Source organism: Elephas maximus, chromosome 15 (assembly GCF_024166365.1).
Source record: "Elephas maximus indicus isolate mEleMax1 chromosome 15, mEleMax1 primary haplotype, whole genome shotgun sequence".
NCBI classification, from domain to species: domain Eukaryota; kingdom Metazoa; phylum Chordata; class Mammalia; order Proboscidea; family Elephantidae; genus Elephas; species Elephas maximus.
In genome coordinates this window covers 77,119,148-77,136,535 of record NC_064833.1, presented here as the reverse complement: position 1 = coordinate 77,136,535, position 17,388 = coordinate 77,119,148, and the positions used below count along the sequence as shown (strand labels likewise).

The 17,388-nt window shown below is 40.9% G+C and overlaps 2 protein-coding genes across 2 annotated transcripts in view; one reads left to right on the top strand and one right to left on the bottom strand.

Annotated features, from left to right (window-relative positions):
- MTFR1 (mitochondrial fission regulator 1) overlaps positions 1–15,578 on the top strand; it is an 80,997-nt gene extending 65,419 nt beyond the window's left edge. Inside the window, exons 5-8 of the mRNA XM_049854116.1 lie at positions 2,377–2,612; positions 4,429–4,693; positions 5,304–5,460; positions 6,669–15,578. Of these exons, the coding sequence (XP_049710073.1) occupies positions 2,377–2,612; positions 4,429–4,693; positions 5,304–5,460; positions 6,669–6,737 (727 nt within the window). The 3' untranslated portion in view covers positions 6,738–15,578. The remainder of the gene's footprint in view (positions 1–2,376; positions 2,613–4,428; positions 4,694–5,303; positions 5,461–6,668) is intronic.
- Positions 15,579–16,238: 660 nt separating this feature from the next.
- Positions 16,239–17,388, bottom strand: part of PDE7A (phosphodiesterase 7A) — a 135,594-nt gene continuing 134,444 nt past the window's right edge. The window contains exon 14 of the mRNA XM_049854108.1: positions 16,239–16,931. Within this exon, the coding sequence (XP_049710065.1) occupies positions 16,906–16,931 (26 nt within the window). The 3' untranslated portion in view covers positions 16,239–16,905. The remainder of the gene's footprint in view (positions 16,932–17,388) is intronic.

Here is a 17,388-nt window from a genome sequence, read left to right as displayed (position 1 = left end):
GGTGGATATAGAAGGAAATAGTTCCGCTTCGAACATGCTGTATTTGAGTTTCCTATGGAACATCAAGGAGCCCTGGTGGCACAATGGTTAAGCACTTGATTACTAACCAATCAGTCAGCGGTTTGAACCCCCCAGCTGTTCCTAGGGAGAGAGCTGCGGCAGTCTGCTTCTGTAAAGATTACAGCCTTGGGAACTCTATTGGGCAGTTCTACTCTGCCCTGTAGGGTCCCTATGAGTCCAAATGAACTTGACAGCAGTGGGTTTTGGCTTATGGGACATTCACACTGATCTAGACTAGAAACAGTTTATGTGGATAGATACTGACACGTGTAGATAGAACGGCTGATAGGGAGGTGCCCAAGGAGCATATGTAGAACATAAAGAGCATTTACATCCTTGATGAAGCCAGCATTTGGGAGTTGTAAGGAAAAGAAAAGAGCCTCCCAAAGAAACAGCTCAAGAGGCAGGAAAACCAGCAGAAGGTGGTCGTGGAAGCAAAAGGAGGAGAAGGTTTCATGGAAGAGAAGTAAACTAGTCATCAGTGTCAAGTACTTAGAGGCTAGGTAAATCAGAGAACTAGCAAATTTCAACCTTGTGTCTCTGGAATAAATGCCCACGAGTGCACTTGTTGTTTTTTAAGAAACTGACCTACTAGTTCCCCGAGTGGCTGTGCCATGTAACGTTCCCACCAGCGGTGGCCGAGTGTTCCACATAGTCTGCTTTAGCCTCGCCGTTATCTGCGTTTGCTGTTTTCACAGTTTTTAGAAATACCATCAGCTCTGTCTGGTCAGTGTGGGGCCTAGAAAGGGAATAGTAATTGGGTCTTCGCAAGCCAAACATATTTCCCTATCGCACAAATACTCCAAATTAAATAAAGTTGGGATTATGGCTACTATCCATGCCAGGGCAAGGTAAAAGCCAGGACATTTATTCTCCAAATCTTTTTGTTTAAAAAGGGCTATAGGCAAAAAAAAAAAAAAAATGCAGACATCCTCTGTATATGATAGTTTAATTAACAAGGGCATAAATGGAATTAGATATGAAGAAAAACACCTGCATTCAAAATAGAGTCAAAACAATGAAGAATTATCACAACTCTTAAGCAAAAATAAAATACCAACATGGGATTGCTGTGAGTTGGAATGAGCTAGATGACAACTAACAACAGTTAAAGGAAAACTGAAAGAGAATTTAATGTAGTCGAATGTCCTAACGGTTAGGATTAAGTTTGACTGCACATAATTGAGAGTCCAAAATAATTGTGGCTTAAACAAGATGGAAGTTTATTTTTCCTTTCAAAGTAGTTTTTTCTTTCTCAAAGACATCCAAGGGTAGATGGTTTAGAGCTTATAGTGGCTCCGTAGTGTAGGGACCTAGCCAGCCCCTCTGCCAGCCTCGGTGTGGGCTTCCATACTGGAGGTTAGCTCTGGGCCTCTGACAACGGAGTCCAGTCCTCACGTCGCAGTCACTGAAGGCACTCAGCAGGAGGAAGAGTGGGGCTGGAGATGATAGGACTTCCTTTTCCATGGAGTTGCCTCCCTTTAAAGCAGCCTTACTAGATTGTCTGGCTCGCTGACATTTTGCCTGCGTCTTGTTAGCCAAAAATCAGTCACACAGGTGTGCAAAACTACAAGGAAAACTGGGAAGTGTCCTTTAGCTGTGCATATTGCTGCCCTGAGTAAGGGTTTCCTCCCTTCCTTTCTTCCTTCCTCCTTCCCTCTCCCTTCCCTTTCTTCCCTTCCTTTCTCTCCTTTGTCCTTCCTTCCATCCTGACATAAGTCAAATATTTTTAAATTTTCATTATGATTGCATTTTATTCTCAGTATCTTTATAAATCTGATCTTTGACATCTGCAGGTTAACACCTGAGAATGTCAACGTCGGCAAATTATGCACCATGACATTGTATGTAGTACATGTTACTAACAAGAGCTACCAAAAAAAAAAAAAAAAACATGGTCCTAAATGCGGTTCCTTGCAGCTGGGATACGCCATAGGTCGGGGACTACTTGTAGGTAGTTTGCTGTATTTTAAGAGCATTAAAAGTTTCTTCTCCTTACCTCAAAAGAAAACATGAATTTAGCAAAAACATTGTTGGACTCTGTGATGCCTCCTGATATTGCTGGCTCGTTGGCTTATATAGCGGCTAAGATTGAGAAAGATGATGGCAGTAAGAACCCCAGATGTGGTGTCTAAATAAGGTTGGCAAGTGCTTTGTTGATTTGAAACTTGTAGGAGGGGATTTAAGTAAGGTCACCTGAAAAGGTGATCCTAGGCATTGTGTTCTGATACTCTGTGAACTGGCAGTGATGGTTTTTCATGTCCCCTCATGGGGCCTATGACAGCCCACCTTTTGTACCTTTATGTCTTCTCGCAGGACAGAAGTCAGGTCCAGACAGCCCCTTCAGGAGGACCTTCCTCTTTTTGAGAATCCTCCAAGCAGGCAGGTCTCCTTACCAAACCCGTCTCAGGAAGAGGCTCTGCCGAGGACTGTGGCGCTGGCCAATGAGGAAGCCCTGCGGAAGATCTCTGCTCTGGAAAGTGAGCTTGCAGTTCTGCGAGCCCAGATCGCCAAAATCGTGACCCTGCAGGAGCAGCAAACTCTCACCGCAGGTGTGCACGTCCTGCATCCACTTGCTTTCACAGGCAGACCGAGAATTAGGAGAACATCACTTATTTTAAAATTCATTAATATGTAGCAACTATTGGGAGCGTTAGTAAACCAACTGTCAGTCCCCTTTTGCATAGTCTGGTACAGAGCCCAGTCAAGTGTAAATGTATTTGTTTGTTTTGAACGATCCTGACACTAGAGTATGGCTAGAAAATATATTTGGAAAGCATTGAAATTCATACAGTTGAATTGGTACTGCTGTAAGTGATTTCCTTTCTTATAGAAAACTTAGTTGTCTGTGATAATGGCACCAGTCAGAACAGACGTGAGGCAATCCCAAAACTGCGATGTAGTGAACGCAGCCTGGGTTTCCGCCCTCAGCAAACATACTGGGGTTGAATGCTGTTTACTCATCTACATTCCCTGAGGCAGGTTACCTTGGCCTTTCTGCCTCCCTTTCCATCTTGAAAGTGGAGATAACAGTACCTATGTTACTGGCCTATTATGAGATTAAATGTGGGAATTGTGTCAGATGCTTCTAGCACATAGTAGCTATGTAATGGTCATTTTTCTCCCTCTTGCCCAGAGTAGAAACCGAATTCAGGTCTTCTGACGGCCGGTCCAAGATTGTCGCCGTTATTAGTGGGGCATTGTCCCTTTGGAGAAGAACCACAGCTGGAAATTCTAGCCTACTAACCTGCTGGCGCGTGGTGGTGGCTCTTCCTGTTGTTCCTGAGTCCTGGCTGGACTCGGTGTTCACCACCAGTCTGTCTAAGGGATAAGGACAGCTACCCTGCCTCTGCGCCTCTTTGCTTCTGGAGCGTAACTTAATCCACCCTGAAACCTCGTCCGGCCCGGATGTAGCAGAGATGGGCAGAGAGGGGAGTGCACCATGTGGAGGTGTTACCTGAACGAAATCTGAACAACATAGAACTTTTTAAAAACCTAAAGCCCTTTTTCTTAAACTTTAGATTGCATTTTTCTTTTCCTGTACCCCCCTCTTCTGGCAGACCAGGAAAACTGCCATAAGCAGGAAGGTAGTTTTGGAGTTAGATGTTCTATTTATAATCTAAATATTTGAATGAAACTGTTTTTGCATCAAGATCCACCCCTCCCCCCAGCCAATATCGTTCACCCAACAAATAACTCTAACCTTCAGTTATGCAGAAGGGTGAATTTTAGGTCCTTATTCCTTAACGAGTCGAAATCGACTTGACGGCAGTGGGTTGGTGGGTAGTTTATTCCATAACCACATAGTTCTTTTTTTTAATTACCTCTTAACTACTTTTTTTGGAAATTAAGTATAATACTCCTTTTTCCTCCAGAAATTTGTTCAACAATAAATCTAAAACTTTTTCATTTAAAAACATTCTAGTCAGTGCAGGCTTTTAATGCTTAATAAATCTTGTATGTAAAGTATACTGAAAATGAATCTTAGGTTTTTCAAATCGTTCAGTAGTACTGAATGTCAAGCTGTATTTATTGACAGTAGGGATATTTACGAAGTATAGACTGTTCTGTACTTCTGCTGAAAGTACTTACAAACCGTGCCCCAGTCAAACATTCAGTATTAGAAAAACTCTCCTGTTGAGTTCAGTGGAACTTTTCCATCTGCTGAGAGTTGGATCGAGTGACGGAGTAACCGAGACTCAGGCGTTTCTAACGAAGTAACTGAAACTGCCCTTCTACTTACATAACTGAGATTCTTCTTCAGGACATTGTCTTCAGTTATACAGAAGTCCTTAACATATTTTGCTTTTAAAAACTGGTGTTTGTATATTGCCAAAGGACTAAATGTATTTTTCCTTACTTCTGTAGGCGACTCAGACTCTGCCACGTCTGTTACCGTGGCCCTACCCTCTGTCCCACCACCTCCACCTCCTCCACCGCCGCCCCCTCCTCCGCTCCCTTCAGCAGGGCTCCACCAAAGCAGATCTGCCATTGACCTGATTAAAGAGCGAAGAGCGCAAAAAGCCAATGCTGGGAAGATTTTGGTTAAAAACAGTCCAAAGAAACCTGACATGCCAAATATGCTAGAAATTCTTAAAGACATGAATAGTGTAAAACTTCGGTCAGTGAAGAGGTGAGGACACATTTCCCTTCTTTCTCACTTTCCTCATTGTTTTATATCTTATAACATAAACTACGAGGCTTCTTGAGAAACTGTTTTATGAAATGCCTACCATGAACAGTTCTTTAAGTTTTTAGTTAAAACAGATGCGTTGCAGTAGCTAAGAGATTAGCAGAATAAACAGCTCCAGATTTTTTTTTTTTAATTTTCCCTCATCTTACTTAAATATCAGCCCTTTCGTAGAAAGCCTAGTATTATTGCTCAGTCATTCATTCGATAGAGATATATTATGTACCTACCGTAGGGTCACAATTAGTCGGAATCGACTCAATGGCAGCGGTTTGACTTTTTAGGTTTTATGCTAGTCCCTGGGTACTCTGAGAAGAATGAAATCGTACGTGCTCTTGAGATGCATTGAGTGGCTATGAATTGGGCACTTTTGTGTGCTTTTGTGGAACCTAAACCCAAGGTTTCATCTCACTGCTGTTAGCATAGCAGACTATCTTTCTGGCGTGTCCTGATGCTTGCAAGGTGCTGTGAGGCCTGGAAGGGCAGACAGAGCACCCCCTGAGGGATGCCAGTGTACTGAAACGTGCCCTTGGTTTCTGTTCACTTATCTCAGGTCTGAGCAAGATGCCAGGCCCAAGCCCGCGGACACTACTGACCCTGCCGCCCTCATCGCAGAGGCTCTGAAAAAGAAGTTTGCATTTCGGTATCGAAGCGAGGTTGAGAAAGTAATTCCGAGGTCTGAGTCAGAGGCCACCTCCGAAACGGCGTTGGTGAGTATTAGCGCAGAGTTCTGTCTTGCTACAGCACAGCAGTGACCCAACCACTAGACGACTACATTTCTCGAGATATTCCACTGTGTCCCCTGGGAGAACCAGAGGGTGTGTGATATGAGATTTAGTCCCTGCCAAAAAGTAGATCACAGCTAGCTGGATAAAAGATGGCATCTTTGTTTAGCACTTAAGTTTTTTTTTCCTACTTATAGAATATAAAATAATAGTTGTTTATAGTAGCAGTTTGGAACTTACAGAAAAGTACAAAGAAGAAAACAAAAATTAGCCCTTGATCACACTGCTTAGCAATCTCCAATGTTAAATTTTCCACACCTTGTTATATTTAAATATAATGAAATGAAATGCATTATGATAAAATTTATATCTGAGGGCCAAATGTATCATGATGTAGAAATTCAAACTAAAGAAAGATCAGTTTCTCTCAGGACACACTCTGAAAGCTTTCTGAAGAGAGTGAGATATGTCCTGGGCCTTGAAGGATATGTGCGATATCATAGTTGAAGATTTAGTAGATTGCATAAAAAAAAAAAAAAACCTCTCAAATCCTAATTTAGAGGTTTGCTTTATCCAAATTACTACCACAGGGCACATGTGCTTATCTATTCCAGAGAGGCAGGGATCTCAAATTCCAGCACCATTGAAACTCCTTAGAGATTGGAAAAGAAACTATGTACTTCCTTTTTTTATTCAGAAAGGTAAAATTAGGCTAACCTAGTGTATTGCTAATATGATTGTGGTTTTCTAGGAAGTAATTTGGTTACCTCTTTGCCTTTCAATGAAGAAGCCCTGGTGTTCAGTGGCTAAGTGCTTGGCTGCTAACCAAAAGGTCAGCGGTTCGAACCCACCAGCCCTTCCGCAGGAGGAAGATGTGGCAGTCTCCTTCCATAAAGACTTACAGCCGGGAAACCCTATGGGGGCAGTGCTGTTATGTCCTATAGGGTTGCTGTGAGTCAGAATCGCCTTCACTAGCCTTCACGTGGGCTTTTGCCTTTCACTGTGTTGATAATGTCATGTGTTTATACAGATCTGTCAGTTCATAAAGGTGTTGATGTTACCAATCACTGCTTGCTTTTCCATGCAAGAATACCCACCCCTCTGATCCATGATTTCAGGGGAGGAGATGAAAGCATATTATTGTTATGTGAATCAGTATCTTTATTCATATGTTTTGTTTGTTTCTTTTCCAGTTTGGACCACACATGTTGAAGCCTACAGGAAAAATGAAGACTTTAGTTGAAAATGTTGCCAGTTCTTAAATAGACAGTGAGCTGAGAAAGACTATCCTCATTCAGCTGCTGGTTTACTAGGGCTAAGCTGGCTAGTAGAAATCAACACTATTTAGTAAATACCTGACTTTAGCATTCAGTGACCTCCTTTTAAATCTAAATAGAGGATTAAGCAATAACAAAAGCACTGAGTTTTTGTTTTTTGCTTTTTATAAGGTGGTCAGTTCTAGAACTATCTATAACAGGTGTATTCTGACATGTTTGTAACGTATAGTTGGCATGTTCGGGGTATTAGTCTTGAAAACAGTTGTATGGGTTTCAGAACATAGAAGGGACACTTGTGGGTGTTATTGTGAGGTTTTAAATTCCCAAACACTAATTTATCTGTACAAATGTTTTATATGCATATGTTTGGATATAAAAGTTTAGTTAAATTAGTGATGACGGCAGTGAGGGTACTGTTGTTATATTCATTTGTGTCCAGTGATAATTTATGATACAATGATGGAACAGCTGGTGTAGCGTAAGTTGTTGCAGTGAAATATTCAATTTGAGATGGGAATCTTCTTGCCTCGAACGGGACTTATATCTTAGATTCTCTCTCACCTTTTCCTTGGAGGTGGGGTTTGAGTAGGGACAAGATGATGTTCACTGATGAAATTCCACAATGGTTTTTTTTTAAGGGAAGTAGAGGACCAGGAGAGTTGCTTTTGCCTCAGTGTGATCGCACTAAGGAAGGAAATATAGTTGTCAAATGGTGAGGAATCAAATTAGTGAACTAAATCCTTTGTCAATAAAAACCAGAATATACCATCTTCTTTTCTTGCAGTTTAATAAATGGCTTCATAAAGGAGACTTGTTCCAAGTTAATAACACTTTTGGAAATGTCAGCACATAATGGAGTTTTAAAATTTTAATATTGGTCAAAATATTAGCTTCGTAATGAAACATTATTGAATAGGTGAAAGAATGTCCTATAAATTGTTTATCACTGGTCAGAATGCTGTTCTGTTCAATTACATTATGTGGTATAAACCTTAGATACTGTTGGAAAGTGGAGAGCTGCCCTTCTCATCTAAGACTTCTAAGGAATTGCTTCTGTGAAAATTTTTAGATGCATAATAAATCTTCATGGTTTTCTATTTCTGATAAATTCAGCCACAGTTAATACCAGAATCTCCTACCATGAGTAAATATTTTGATTTATTATTTAAATCTAGAAAAAAATATTATACTTCCTGTGGGATTTAAAAGATGGGAAGAGTAGATAAACATTCACTTTTAAGTTATCGAAAATATGCACAACATTCTCTTAATAACACAAATTAGTTGAGGTAACTGACATGGTTTGGTTATCCAGCTTAAATTTGAACTGTGGCTTATTTTATACATGTGGTTGATATACATTCTTTCTGTTTGTCTTATATGGTTTAAAAATTCTGCCTTTAAAAAGAAGTTTAGACAGTTCACGTGATAATATTCTGACCTCCTAAGCAATTTATATTTTTATCAGTATTGAATTTTGGCCAATGTTCCAATATAAGGAAGCTACTGTTTTAAAATAAAGCAAACTTTTATTTTCCCAGACCATAGTCCTATTATATATATACATTTCCCTTTTTACAGTACGTAAGATTCTTTTACATTGTACATGTGACTTCTTTCAGGATAATTTGCTTTAAGGAAGTGGAAACATGTTCCTTAAAAGAACTTACATCATGTAACTCATTCACCATTTCTATTAAATGGCTCTCAAGAGGGATAGGAGGACAGTCACTTGGTAGGAGTTTCCTTAGGTTCCTCAAGCCCTAAATCCACTTTTGGGATTGGTGAAATCTCTTTTTCCATCCCATTTCACTCAGTTTCTGGTTCCCCCAGCCAACATCAATACCTGAAGTGAACAATCATAAAAATAGTCGAGCTCTACATTTTATAGCTGAGGCTCAGAAGGGTAAGTAATTTGGTATGATGTTTAGTCGACTCTGAGTTCTTACTAGTTCAGAGACCCTCACTATACACACACACACCTGTGCACACCTATAATTATGTTTCAAAAATTGGAAGTTATTCATCAAGCACTTTCTGTGTGCCAAGCACCGTGTTCAGTATGTTACATGCAGAAGCATCTCCTTTAATATTCACATCAACCTCACGAGGTAGCTTCTTGGCCAAGGTCACACAGCTGTTCCGTGGTAGGTCTGGGATATAAACAAGAAAAAAAAACAAGGGTCCTCACAATATTTTAAGGTAGGTTCAATCACAAGACGTTAGGCAGAAGCAATGCTGTTCCACTCTCTGTTGCAGTTGAAAGTGAGTAATATATAGTACAACCTAGCCATTGTATTGAAAATATGTTTCTGTTTTTCCTTAGGATACATTATGAGAGTTTATGTATCTTAAGGCACCCAGGGAGTTAGGCCATAATCCTCAATGGTGATTTTAATATCGTTTATGGTTTCCTTGTATCTTTTGAGTCCTAAGGTTACCAAAGAACTTACAGGCCCCATTCAGTGCCAAGACAAGGTCAGGATGTGGTGTGCAATCAAGATAGCTTGTAGTCTATCCACGCCCAACAGTCCTGGAAGAATATCCAGCACCAGGTGGGAAAAAAGGAACCAAGCCCACTTCCCACTCCAGAACAGTGGTTCTTAACCTGCGATCTGTTATTGAGTGAGCCTCCTAGGCATATATGTGCCTAAATGTATATTTCTACGGAGAGGGTTGTCAGCTTTCATCAGAGTCTCAGGTTCATGGTCCGAAAAGATTACGAGCCACTGTGCTACAAGTGGGTTAGTTATTCCACAAAGCGGAAGCTTCGTGATGAGTAAGACAGGTCCCTACTGTCAGGGAGCTCCCAAGGAGATGTACTTCATTCTGGCTTTGTGCAGGGCAGAATTTTTGAGGGCAGCAGGTCATTTCTACAATTACCCAGGGTCAGTACAGCTTTTATCCCGTGAAGAAACCAGCAATTATTTTAACATTCAAGTTCTTACCAGCATTTAAAGCTGTAAAACAAACATTTCCAAAATTGAATCAGAAGTGCAGCTTTCCAAAACTTACTAAAATGCTAATCTAAGTAAGGAAACTATCTTAGGAATCGGGAGCCACTTGGAGTTATGTCCCACACAAGGTTTGAGCCTGTGTTAATCAGAGTGGCCAGATTTAAATGCTCATGAACCTGGACTCTCCTAAAGATGGCTCCTTGATTAAAATTAGCAACCAAACTGCTAAACAAAATTGCTACCACCGTCTCTTTAGTGAAGAGGAACCAGTTGTAACTTGGTAAATAGGAAGGAGCTAGCGTGTTTCTGGAACTGATAATAAAAAAAAGACCCTGCTTTAACAGAAAAGAAGCATGTGTTAGTATACTGCAATTTAGATGTGGTAAAGTAAACATTGGAAACCCTGGTGACGTAGTGGTTAAGTGCTACAGCTGCTAACCAAAGGGTTGGCAGTTCAAATCCACCAGGCGCTCCTTGGAAACTCCAAGGGGCAGTTCTACTCTGTCCTATAGGGTCGCTATGAGTCGGAATTGACTCAACGGCACTGGGTTTTTGAAAGTATACATGGGCACATATTTGATTGGATTGGAAAACATTCTGTACCTCCACCATAGCTGTCCATGTAGCAAGTCATCTGTTACTAGGTGAAGTGACTTGAGGGTAGGCACCAGGTCCTAATTACCTTTGTATCTCTGGTTGCTACCACCTAGTAGGTGTTCGCTTAGAAAATGTGTGGTAAATAACTGTGCTATAGAAGGTTTACTATATGCTACCTAGTGTTGGAGAGGCCAAGGAGACTGAAGGCTACTGCAGAGTCAGGTGGGAAAATAAGAAATGGTATCAAGGTTGTTAATGTAGCTTTTAATAATTTATGAGACCCAAAAGATTAATCTAATAGAAAGATCAGGTAGCTAGGATCTGAAACAATAGAAGGGAAAACACTGGTTAATCTATAATTTACCAGAAGAGAAAACACACTGGAAAGCTGAAAGTATTCAAGCAAGTTTTCAATAGCCATGTAGATAGTCCTTTTTTGGTAGAGTATACAAAGTACTTTTCACATACAGTGTCAGAGCCAGAGAATGCTGGACATGGAGTTACATGATTCGTGTATGTGATCCTGAACAAGCCACCACCTGTTTAAAATGGGAATAATAACTCAGCTCAAAAATTAAGGCTTAAATGAAGTAATGATTTTGAACACTATTAATGGTAGAGCACTAAGTTATCACTGTTACATCATTTTACATGAGCTTGGGGCTCCTGTCAGAGTTAAGAGTCTTTAGTTCGGTTTGTCTCCCCATTAACCTAACATATTAAGAATCCTATGGGATGCTGCACCTTGAAGAGCAAGATAATAGGGGAGACAGATGCTCCAGCCCCTTCTAAAGGTCACAGAGGGCCCTTCCATAAGGTTAGAGTAGAACATGAGTATAATTTAGACATTCTCAGGAGGGTAAATGATGTTAGCTGCTGTCAAGTTGATCCCTGACTCATGGTAACCCATACACAATGGAACAAAATGCTTCCCTGTCCTGCACCATTCCCATGATCGTTGGGGATTGGATCGGGTAATTTATAACCCAAATAGTGCCTCCCATTCCATACTTAGTTATCTAGTGCTGCTGTAACAAAAATACCAAAAGTGAATGGCTTTAACAAATTTATTCTTTCACAGTTGAGGTGGCTAGAATTCTGAATTCAAGGCATCTGCTTCCAGAGAAGGCTCTCTCTCTCTCTCCCTCTGTTGGCTCCGGGGGAAGGTCTTTGTCATCAATCTTCCCCTGTTCTGGGAGCCTCTCAACACAGGGACCCTGGGTCCAAAGGATGCGGTCTGCTTCTGGTGCTTCTTTCTTGGTGGCATGAGGACCCTCCCCTGTCTACTTGATTCTCTCTTATATCTCAGAAGAGACTGACTCAAGATATAACCTAACCCTTTGGACTGAGTCCTTACTCACTGTAATTGCCTCTAATCCTACCTCATAAACATCATAGAAGTAGGATTTACAACACAGGAAAATCACATCAGATGACAAAATGGTGGACAATCACACAATACTAGGAATCATGGCCTAGCCAAGTTAACACACATTTTGGGGGGACACAATTCAATCCATAACACATACCAAACGCCCACCATAGGGCAGTCCCTCTTAATTGCTTTGTTCCCAGCTGGGAAGGCCTTAATTTGGAGAGAAGCGCAGGGGAGAAGGACCAGGCTCTTCATAAGAGGATTTTTACCAAGGATACAAAAAGCCTGTTAATGTTGCCTAAGGGCCTTCCCTCTTCATTGGCTGACATGCTTTTATCTAATGGTGAAAGAGATGGCTTTCCCAGGTTTTAAGACGTGGAATCTGTATATCAACTAAGGAGTAAAAAAGGAAGAGACCTAGATGATGGTCGGGGAAGTCATTTGGTAACGGTGTCAGCAACAAGGGTAGAGAGGTAGATAATGCACTGATATCAGGGATCAGGTCAATCCTCCCAGCATTTGAACCTCTGCTGCCTTCTGCAGGTGGGAACACCTGGGAACCCACAGATTGGCCTGTGACCGAGGACACAGCCTTGATAAGCTGGTCCCATCAGATTCTCTGTCAGGATTTGAAATAGGAAACCTCGAGAGAGTGAGGTAGTTAGCCGCAGCAGCTCAAACACTGTGCCACAAGGTACAGTTGAATCCATGAAGAAATAAAGCAGAGATTATGAGGAAATTAATTAGACAGCAGCCGTTGATTTTATTTTACTTGTGAGAGGTGGACATTTCACAGGTTAGGAAGCAAGTCTAAAGTTCACTAACTTGTCCAAGGGTCCACAGTTAATATGTGACAAAGGACTGAAACCAAGATCTGGCTGTAAAGACAGTGCTTTTTAAAACTATATTATAGCGCTTTTCTAAGCAGAAACTGCAAGGTAGAGAAAAGCCAGAAAGGGTACCAGGAGCACCAGAGTGTGGGAGAAAAGGCCGATGCAACAAGAAGCTGCGTCTCTGAATGAGACAGCCCAGGTTCTGCTCCCTACAGCCCGGCCTCACCAGGGTTCCTGAGATGCATACTCCATTATCATGAACAGGAATCCTTCAGCTGAAGCCCGCAGTGGAAAAATCTAACCCCGATGTGGTAACGATTCTCAGAAATTCGAAAGTTCTGTTTTCTGCAAATGTTCAACTAGGGACTTTGAGCACATTCCCTTATGATATTTCCTTCAAAACGTTTGTCTTCAGATATATAACTAACTTATACATTTCAACTAAGATAAGGGAATTTGGGAAATCATGTAATCTCAATTCTTTACAGGATATGGCTCGACCCCAACAGTAAAGAGACATTTCAAGTCAGTAAAGAGACATTTCAAGTCTATGCTTGACAAATCTCATCCATACAAGTGCAGTGCAGCAGCAGGGCTGACAGGTAAAGGTGGTAACACAAGACAGAATTTCCTACCCCAAAGACTCTTGGTGGGACCAGAGGGAAGCCGCAATAGAGCAAGGAGTCAACTGCACTTCAGTTTTAAACCGCAACAAGAAATCTAACATTGAAGATGAGGGTGTTTCTCTCTTTCCACCACCACTCAACCAAGGTGGGTCTCAGGACAACTTACAAAGTGTAGGTATAAAACTAAAATTTTTTATTGTGATTGATAAAAGATGTTAGTATTTTGTTAAAGGTAGCATACTGAACTTGCATAACTATATTTTAGAATCAAACTTAAAAGCTACATATTTTACAAATTATGGATGTTAACAGCAATGAAGTCCATGAATGACTAGAAATGGTGTCACTTTCATCATTAACAGAATTGAGCCATTCACTCTCCTACCAAACAACCCTAACGCATTGCTTTTTTTGTTTTTAATTTTTATTGTTTTAAGTGAAAGTTTACAAATCAAGTCAGTCTCTCATACAAAAATTTATACACACCTTGCTATATACTCCTAATTGCTCTCCCCCTCCACTCTATTTTTGTGTCTGTTAGGCCAGCGTCGGACCCCCTCTGCTCTCTCATCTCCCCTCTAGACAGGAGCTGCCCACATAGTCTCATGTGTCTACTTGATCCAAGAAGCTCATCCTTCACTAGTATCATTTTCTATCCCGTAGTCCAGTCTAATCCCTGTCTGAAGAGTTGGCTTTGGGAATGGCTCCTGTCTTGGCCTAACAGAAGGTCTGGGGACCATGACCTCCGGGGTCCTTCTAGTCTCAGACCATTAAGTCTGGACTTTTTACGAGAATTTGGGGTCTGCATCCCTCTACTCTCCTGCTCCCTCAGGGGCTCTCTGTTGCACTTCCTGTCAGGACTGTCATCGGTTGTAGCCGGGCACCATCTAGTTCTTCTGGTCTCAGGCTAATGCAGTCTCTGCTTTATGTGGTGCTTTCTGGCCCTTGGGCTCATAATTACCTTGTGTGTTTGGTGTTCTTCATTCTCCTTTGCTCTAGATGGGTTGAGACCAATTGATGCATCTTAGATGGCCGCTTGCTAGCATTTAAGACCCCAGACGCCACTCACCAAAGTGGGATGCAGAACATTTCCTTAATACATTTTGTTATGTCAATGGACTTAGATGTCCCCTGAAACCATGGTCCCCAAGCCCCCACCCTTGCTGCGCTGGCCTTTGAAGCGTTCAGTTTATGTAGGAAACTTCTTTGCTTTTAGTTTAGTCCAGTTGTGCTGACCTCGCCTGTATTGTGTTGTCCTTCCCTTCACCCAAAATGATTCCTGTCCACTATCTAACCAGTGAAGACCCCTCTCCCTCCTCCCCTCATAGCCATCAAAGAATATTTTCTTCTCTGAACTATTTCTCGAGTTCTTATAATAGTGGTTTTATACAATATTTGTCCTTTTGCAACTGACTAATTTCACTCAGCATAATGCCTTCTAGATTCCTCCATGTTGTGAAATGTTTCACAGATTCATCGTTGTTCTTTATTGATGCGTAGTATTCCATTGTGTGAATATACCATAATTTATCCATTCATCCGTTGATGGGCAACCTTGGTTGCTTCCATATTTTTTCTATTGTAAATAGTGCTGGCGTGAACATGGGTGTGCATATATCTGTTTGTGTAAAGGCTCTTAATTCTCTAGGATATATTCCAAGGAGTGAGATTGCTGGATCCTATGGTAATTCTATTTCTAGTTTTTTAAGGAAGTGCCAAATCGATTTTCAAAGTGGTTATACCATTTTACATTCCCACCAGCAGTATATAAGTGTTCCAGTCTCTCCACAACCTCTCCAACATTTATTATTTTGCCTAACACATTCCTTTTCTTTTGTATAATATAGAAACCTGTCATTATGTAACACTTTTCAAAAGTCATTATCTCACACAAACATTTTGAGAAAAGAGCCTGTTTTCTAATTTTTAATACCCCTTTATTGTGTCTGGTACAGTGCTCCGTACTAACAGGAACTCAAATATTGCTTACTGCATGACTTGAGCATAGAGACAGACTACTTTCTTTATAATTTCTCTTAGTGATATGTTGTTATTGTTAGCTGCCATCAAGTCAGCCCGACTCATGACGACTCTGTGTTACAGAGTAGAACTGCTCCATAGGGTTTTCTTGGCTGTAATCTTTACAAAAGGCGCCCTTGTGGCAGTTCCGTGGGAGAAAAACTTGGTGATCTGACCTGGTGATCTGCTTCACTAAACGTTACAGCCCAGAAAACCCTGAGGCAATTCTACTGTCACAGGGGGTGGCTGTTGAGTCAGAATCAACTGGATGGTACCCAACAACAGCAGTCTTTACAGAAGCAGTTTCCTAAGACTATCTTCTGCAGAGCTGATGGGTAGGTTCAAACCACCAACTTTTACATCAGCAGCCAATCACAAAGGCAACACATTAATGCCACATAAATTGGTTCAACAAACATTTATTGATGGCCCAGTTTGTAGCCACTCTGTGCTAAGCACAGGGCACTGAAGATGGGGGAGATGTGCTGTGTGCCCTCTGTCAGCACACCACCAAATAGTGATGGTTCCACCTGGGCACCATGGGCTCTGGGGGCCCTCAAAATGAGGCAGCGCCTCTGCAAATCCTTGGCAAGGAATGGCTGCAGGCTTGGTCTGGTACACATCTGTACTGCTGTATGTTTCCAGTGTGTGCTGATGTTACGGTGATTAACATGCACATTATTTAAAAACAGTATGAATTTATACTAGTCATTGTGTATTTTCTCAATCAGGAGATATTGATTAGGAGGGGGTTTAAACAAAATATGTATATACCTTCAGAAGGGAACCTCTCATGTGAAAGTTTTAAAGTTCTAAGAAAATAGAAAGCTGTAAGAGCCAAGAAAGCATTTCAGAAAAGGAGACCAACTTTAGGAATTTTCAAGGAATAATTAGCACCTCTAACCTGTTTTTTTTTTTTTTTTTAACCTGTACCTAAGGTAAAAATATATTTCCCAGATTTGCAAAGGACATAAAATTTTTACAACTTTATACAAAGATGAACAATTACAAATCATCACATTTACAATGAGTACAAATATTGACCAGAAACTAGGCTTTGTTTTGGTTTTTCTTTAAGCTAGGGCTTGCAAATTTTTCTCTCAAAAGCTCTTTACTTGTAGAACACCCTCACCACCAAGAGTCGGCACTGACCCCCCTTTGGGAATTCTTTTAAGTTCCCTGCTTTTTTCTTAAAAATTCATTTGAATTTTGCGTTCCGTTCTACAATTCACTTATTTTAAACCCAAGTTCCTAAATTATTTAACTGTTTCTCCAATTTTTTCTAGTAAGTCAGTGTTCAAAGAATATAGGTCAAATTAAGAAGGGCTAGAGAAGGTGATTCCCACATATACATTAAAAAAAAAAAAATACAACTTTGCTATGGGTTTACATTATAGGCAGGAAAGACGAGCAACACCAAGGTGTCTCCCTCTGAGAAAATGGTAATAAGAAAAGAAGACAATCGTTTTAGTGTTAAAGTGTAAGACACATACAGCAATGGGTCAGAACAGGTGGAACGGAGCCCAGGTAGACTCAACTGGAACAAGGCTGAAGGTACTGGAATATCTAATGATGTGCCCATCAGAAGCTGATGTGGAGAAACAACTAGTGGCAGAGAATCTCACATCATCCAGGGACGAGGGCACCCTGGTCCACAAGCATGAGTATCGGCAGGCACATCCCACAGGGTGCAGGGGGAACTGGCTTCCCTTGCTCAGACTCTGTGATCACCAAGCAGCCGTCTGATCACACTCTGGCTTTCCAAGATTTGCCTAAAGGGAGAGAATGACAGTAATATTTCTTATTATTTAAATTAAATACTGATACATTTGTTCAAACATCAAGTTACTGTGAGCTTGCTTAATGTAAGCGAGGCATGAGATGGGTCCATTCTCCATGTGCTGACAAATCAGGTCCTCATCAGACTTGACACATCAAATTTGCCTCGGTGATGCCCCTTCATATGAGCGGCCAATCGGCTTTCCACAGGTAACACTCAACTCCGCTACATCAGATCCTCTGTGCCGCTAGCACATGGGGATACTGAGGACTTGAAATACACCAAGTCCAAACTGAGGTGTGCTGTAAGTGTAAAATACATGCGATTTCAAAGACTTAGAATAAAAAAAAATATATAAAATATCACAGTAATTGTTTTTATACAGATTGCATGTTGAAATGATAAAATAATTTGGATATACTGGAATAAATATATTAAAATCTATTCTG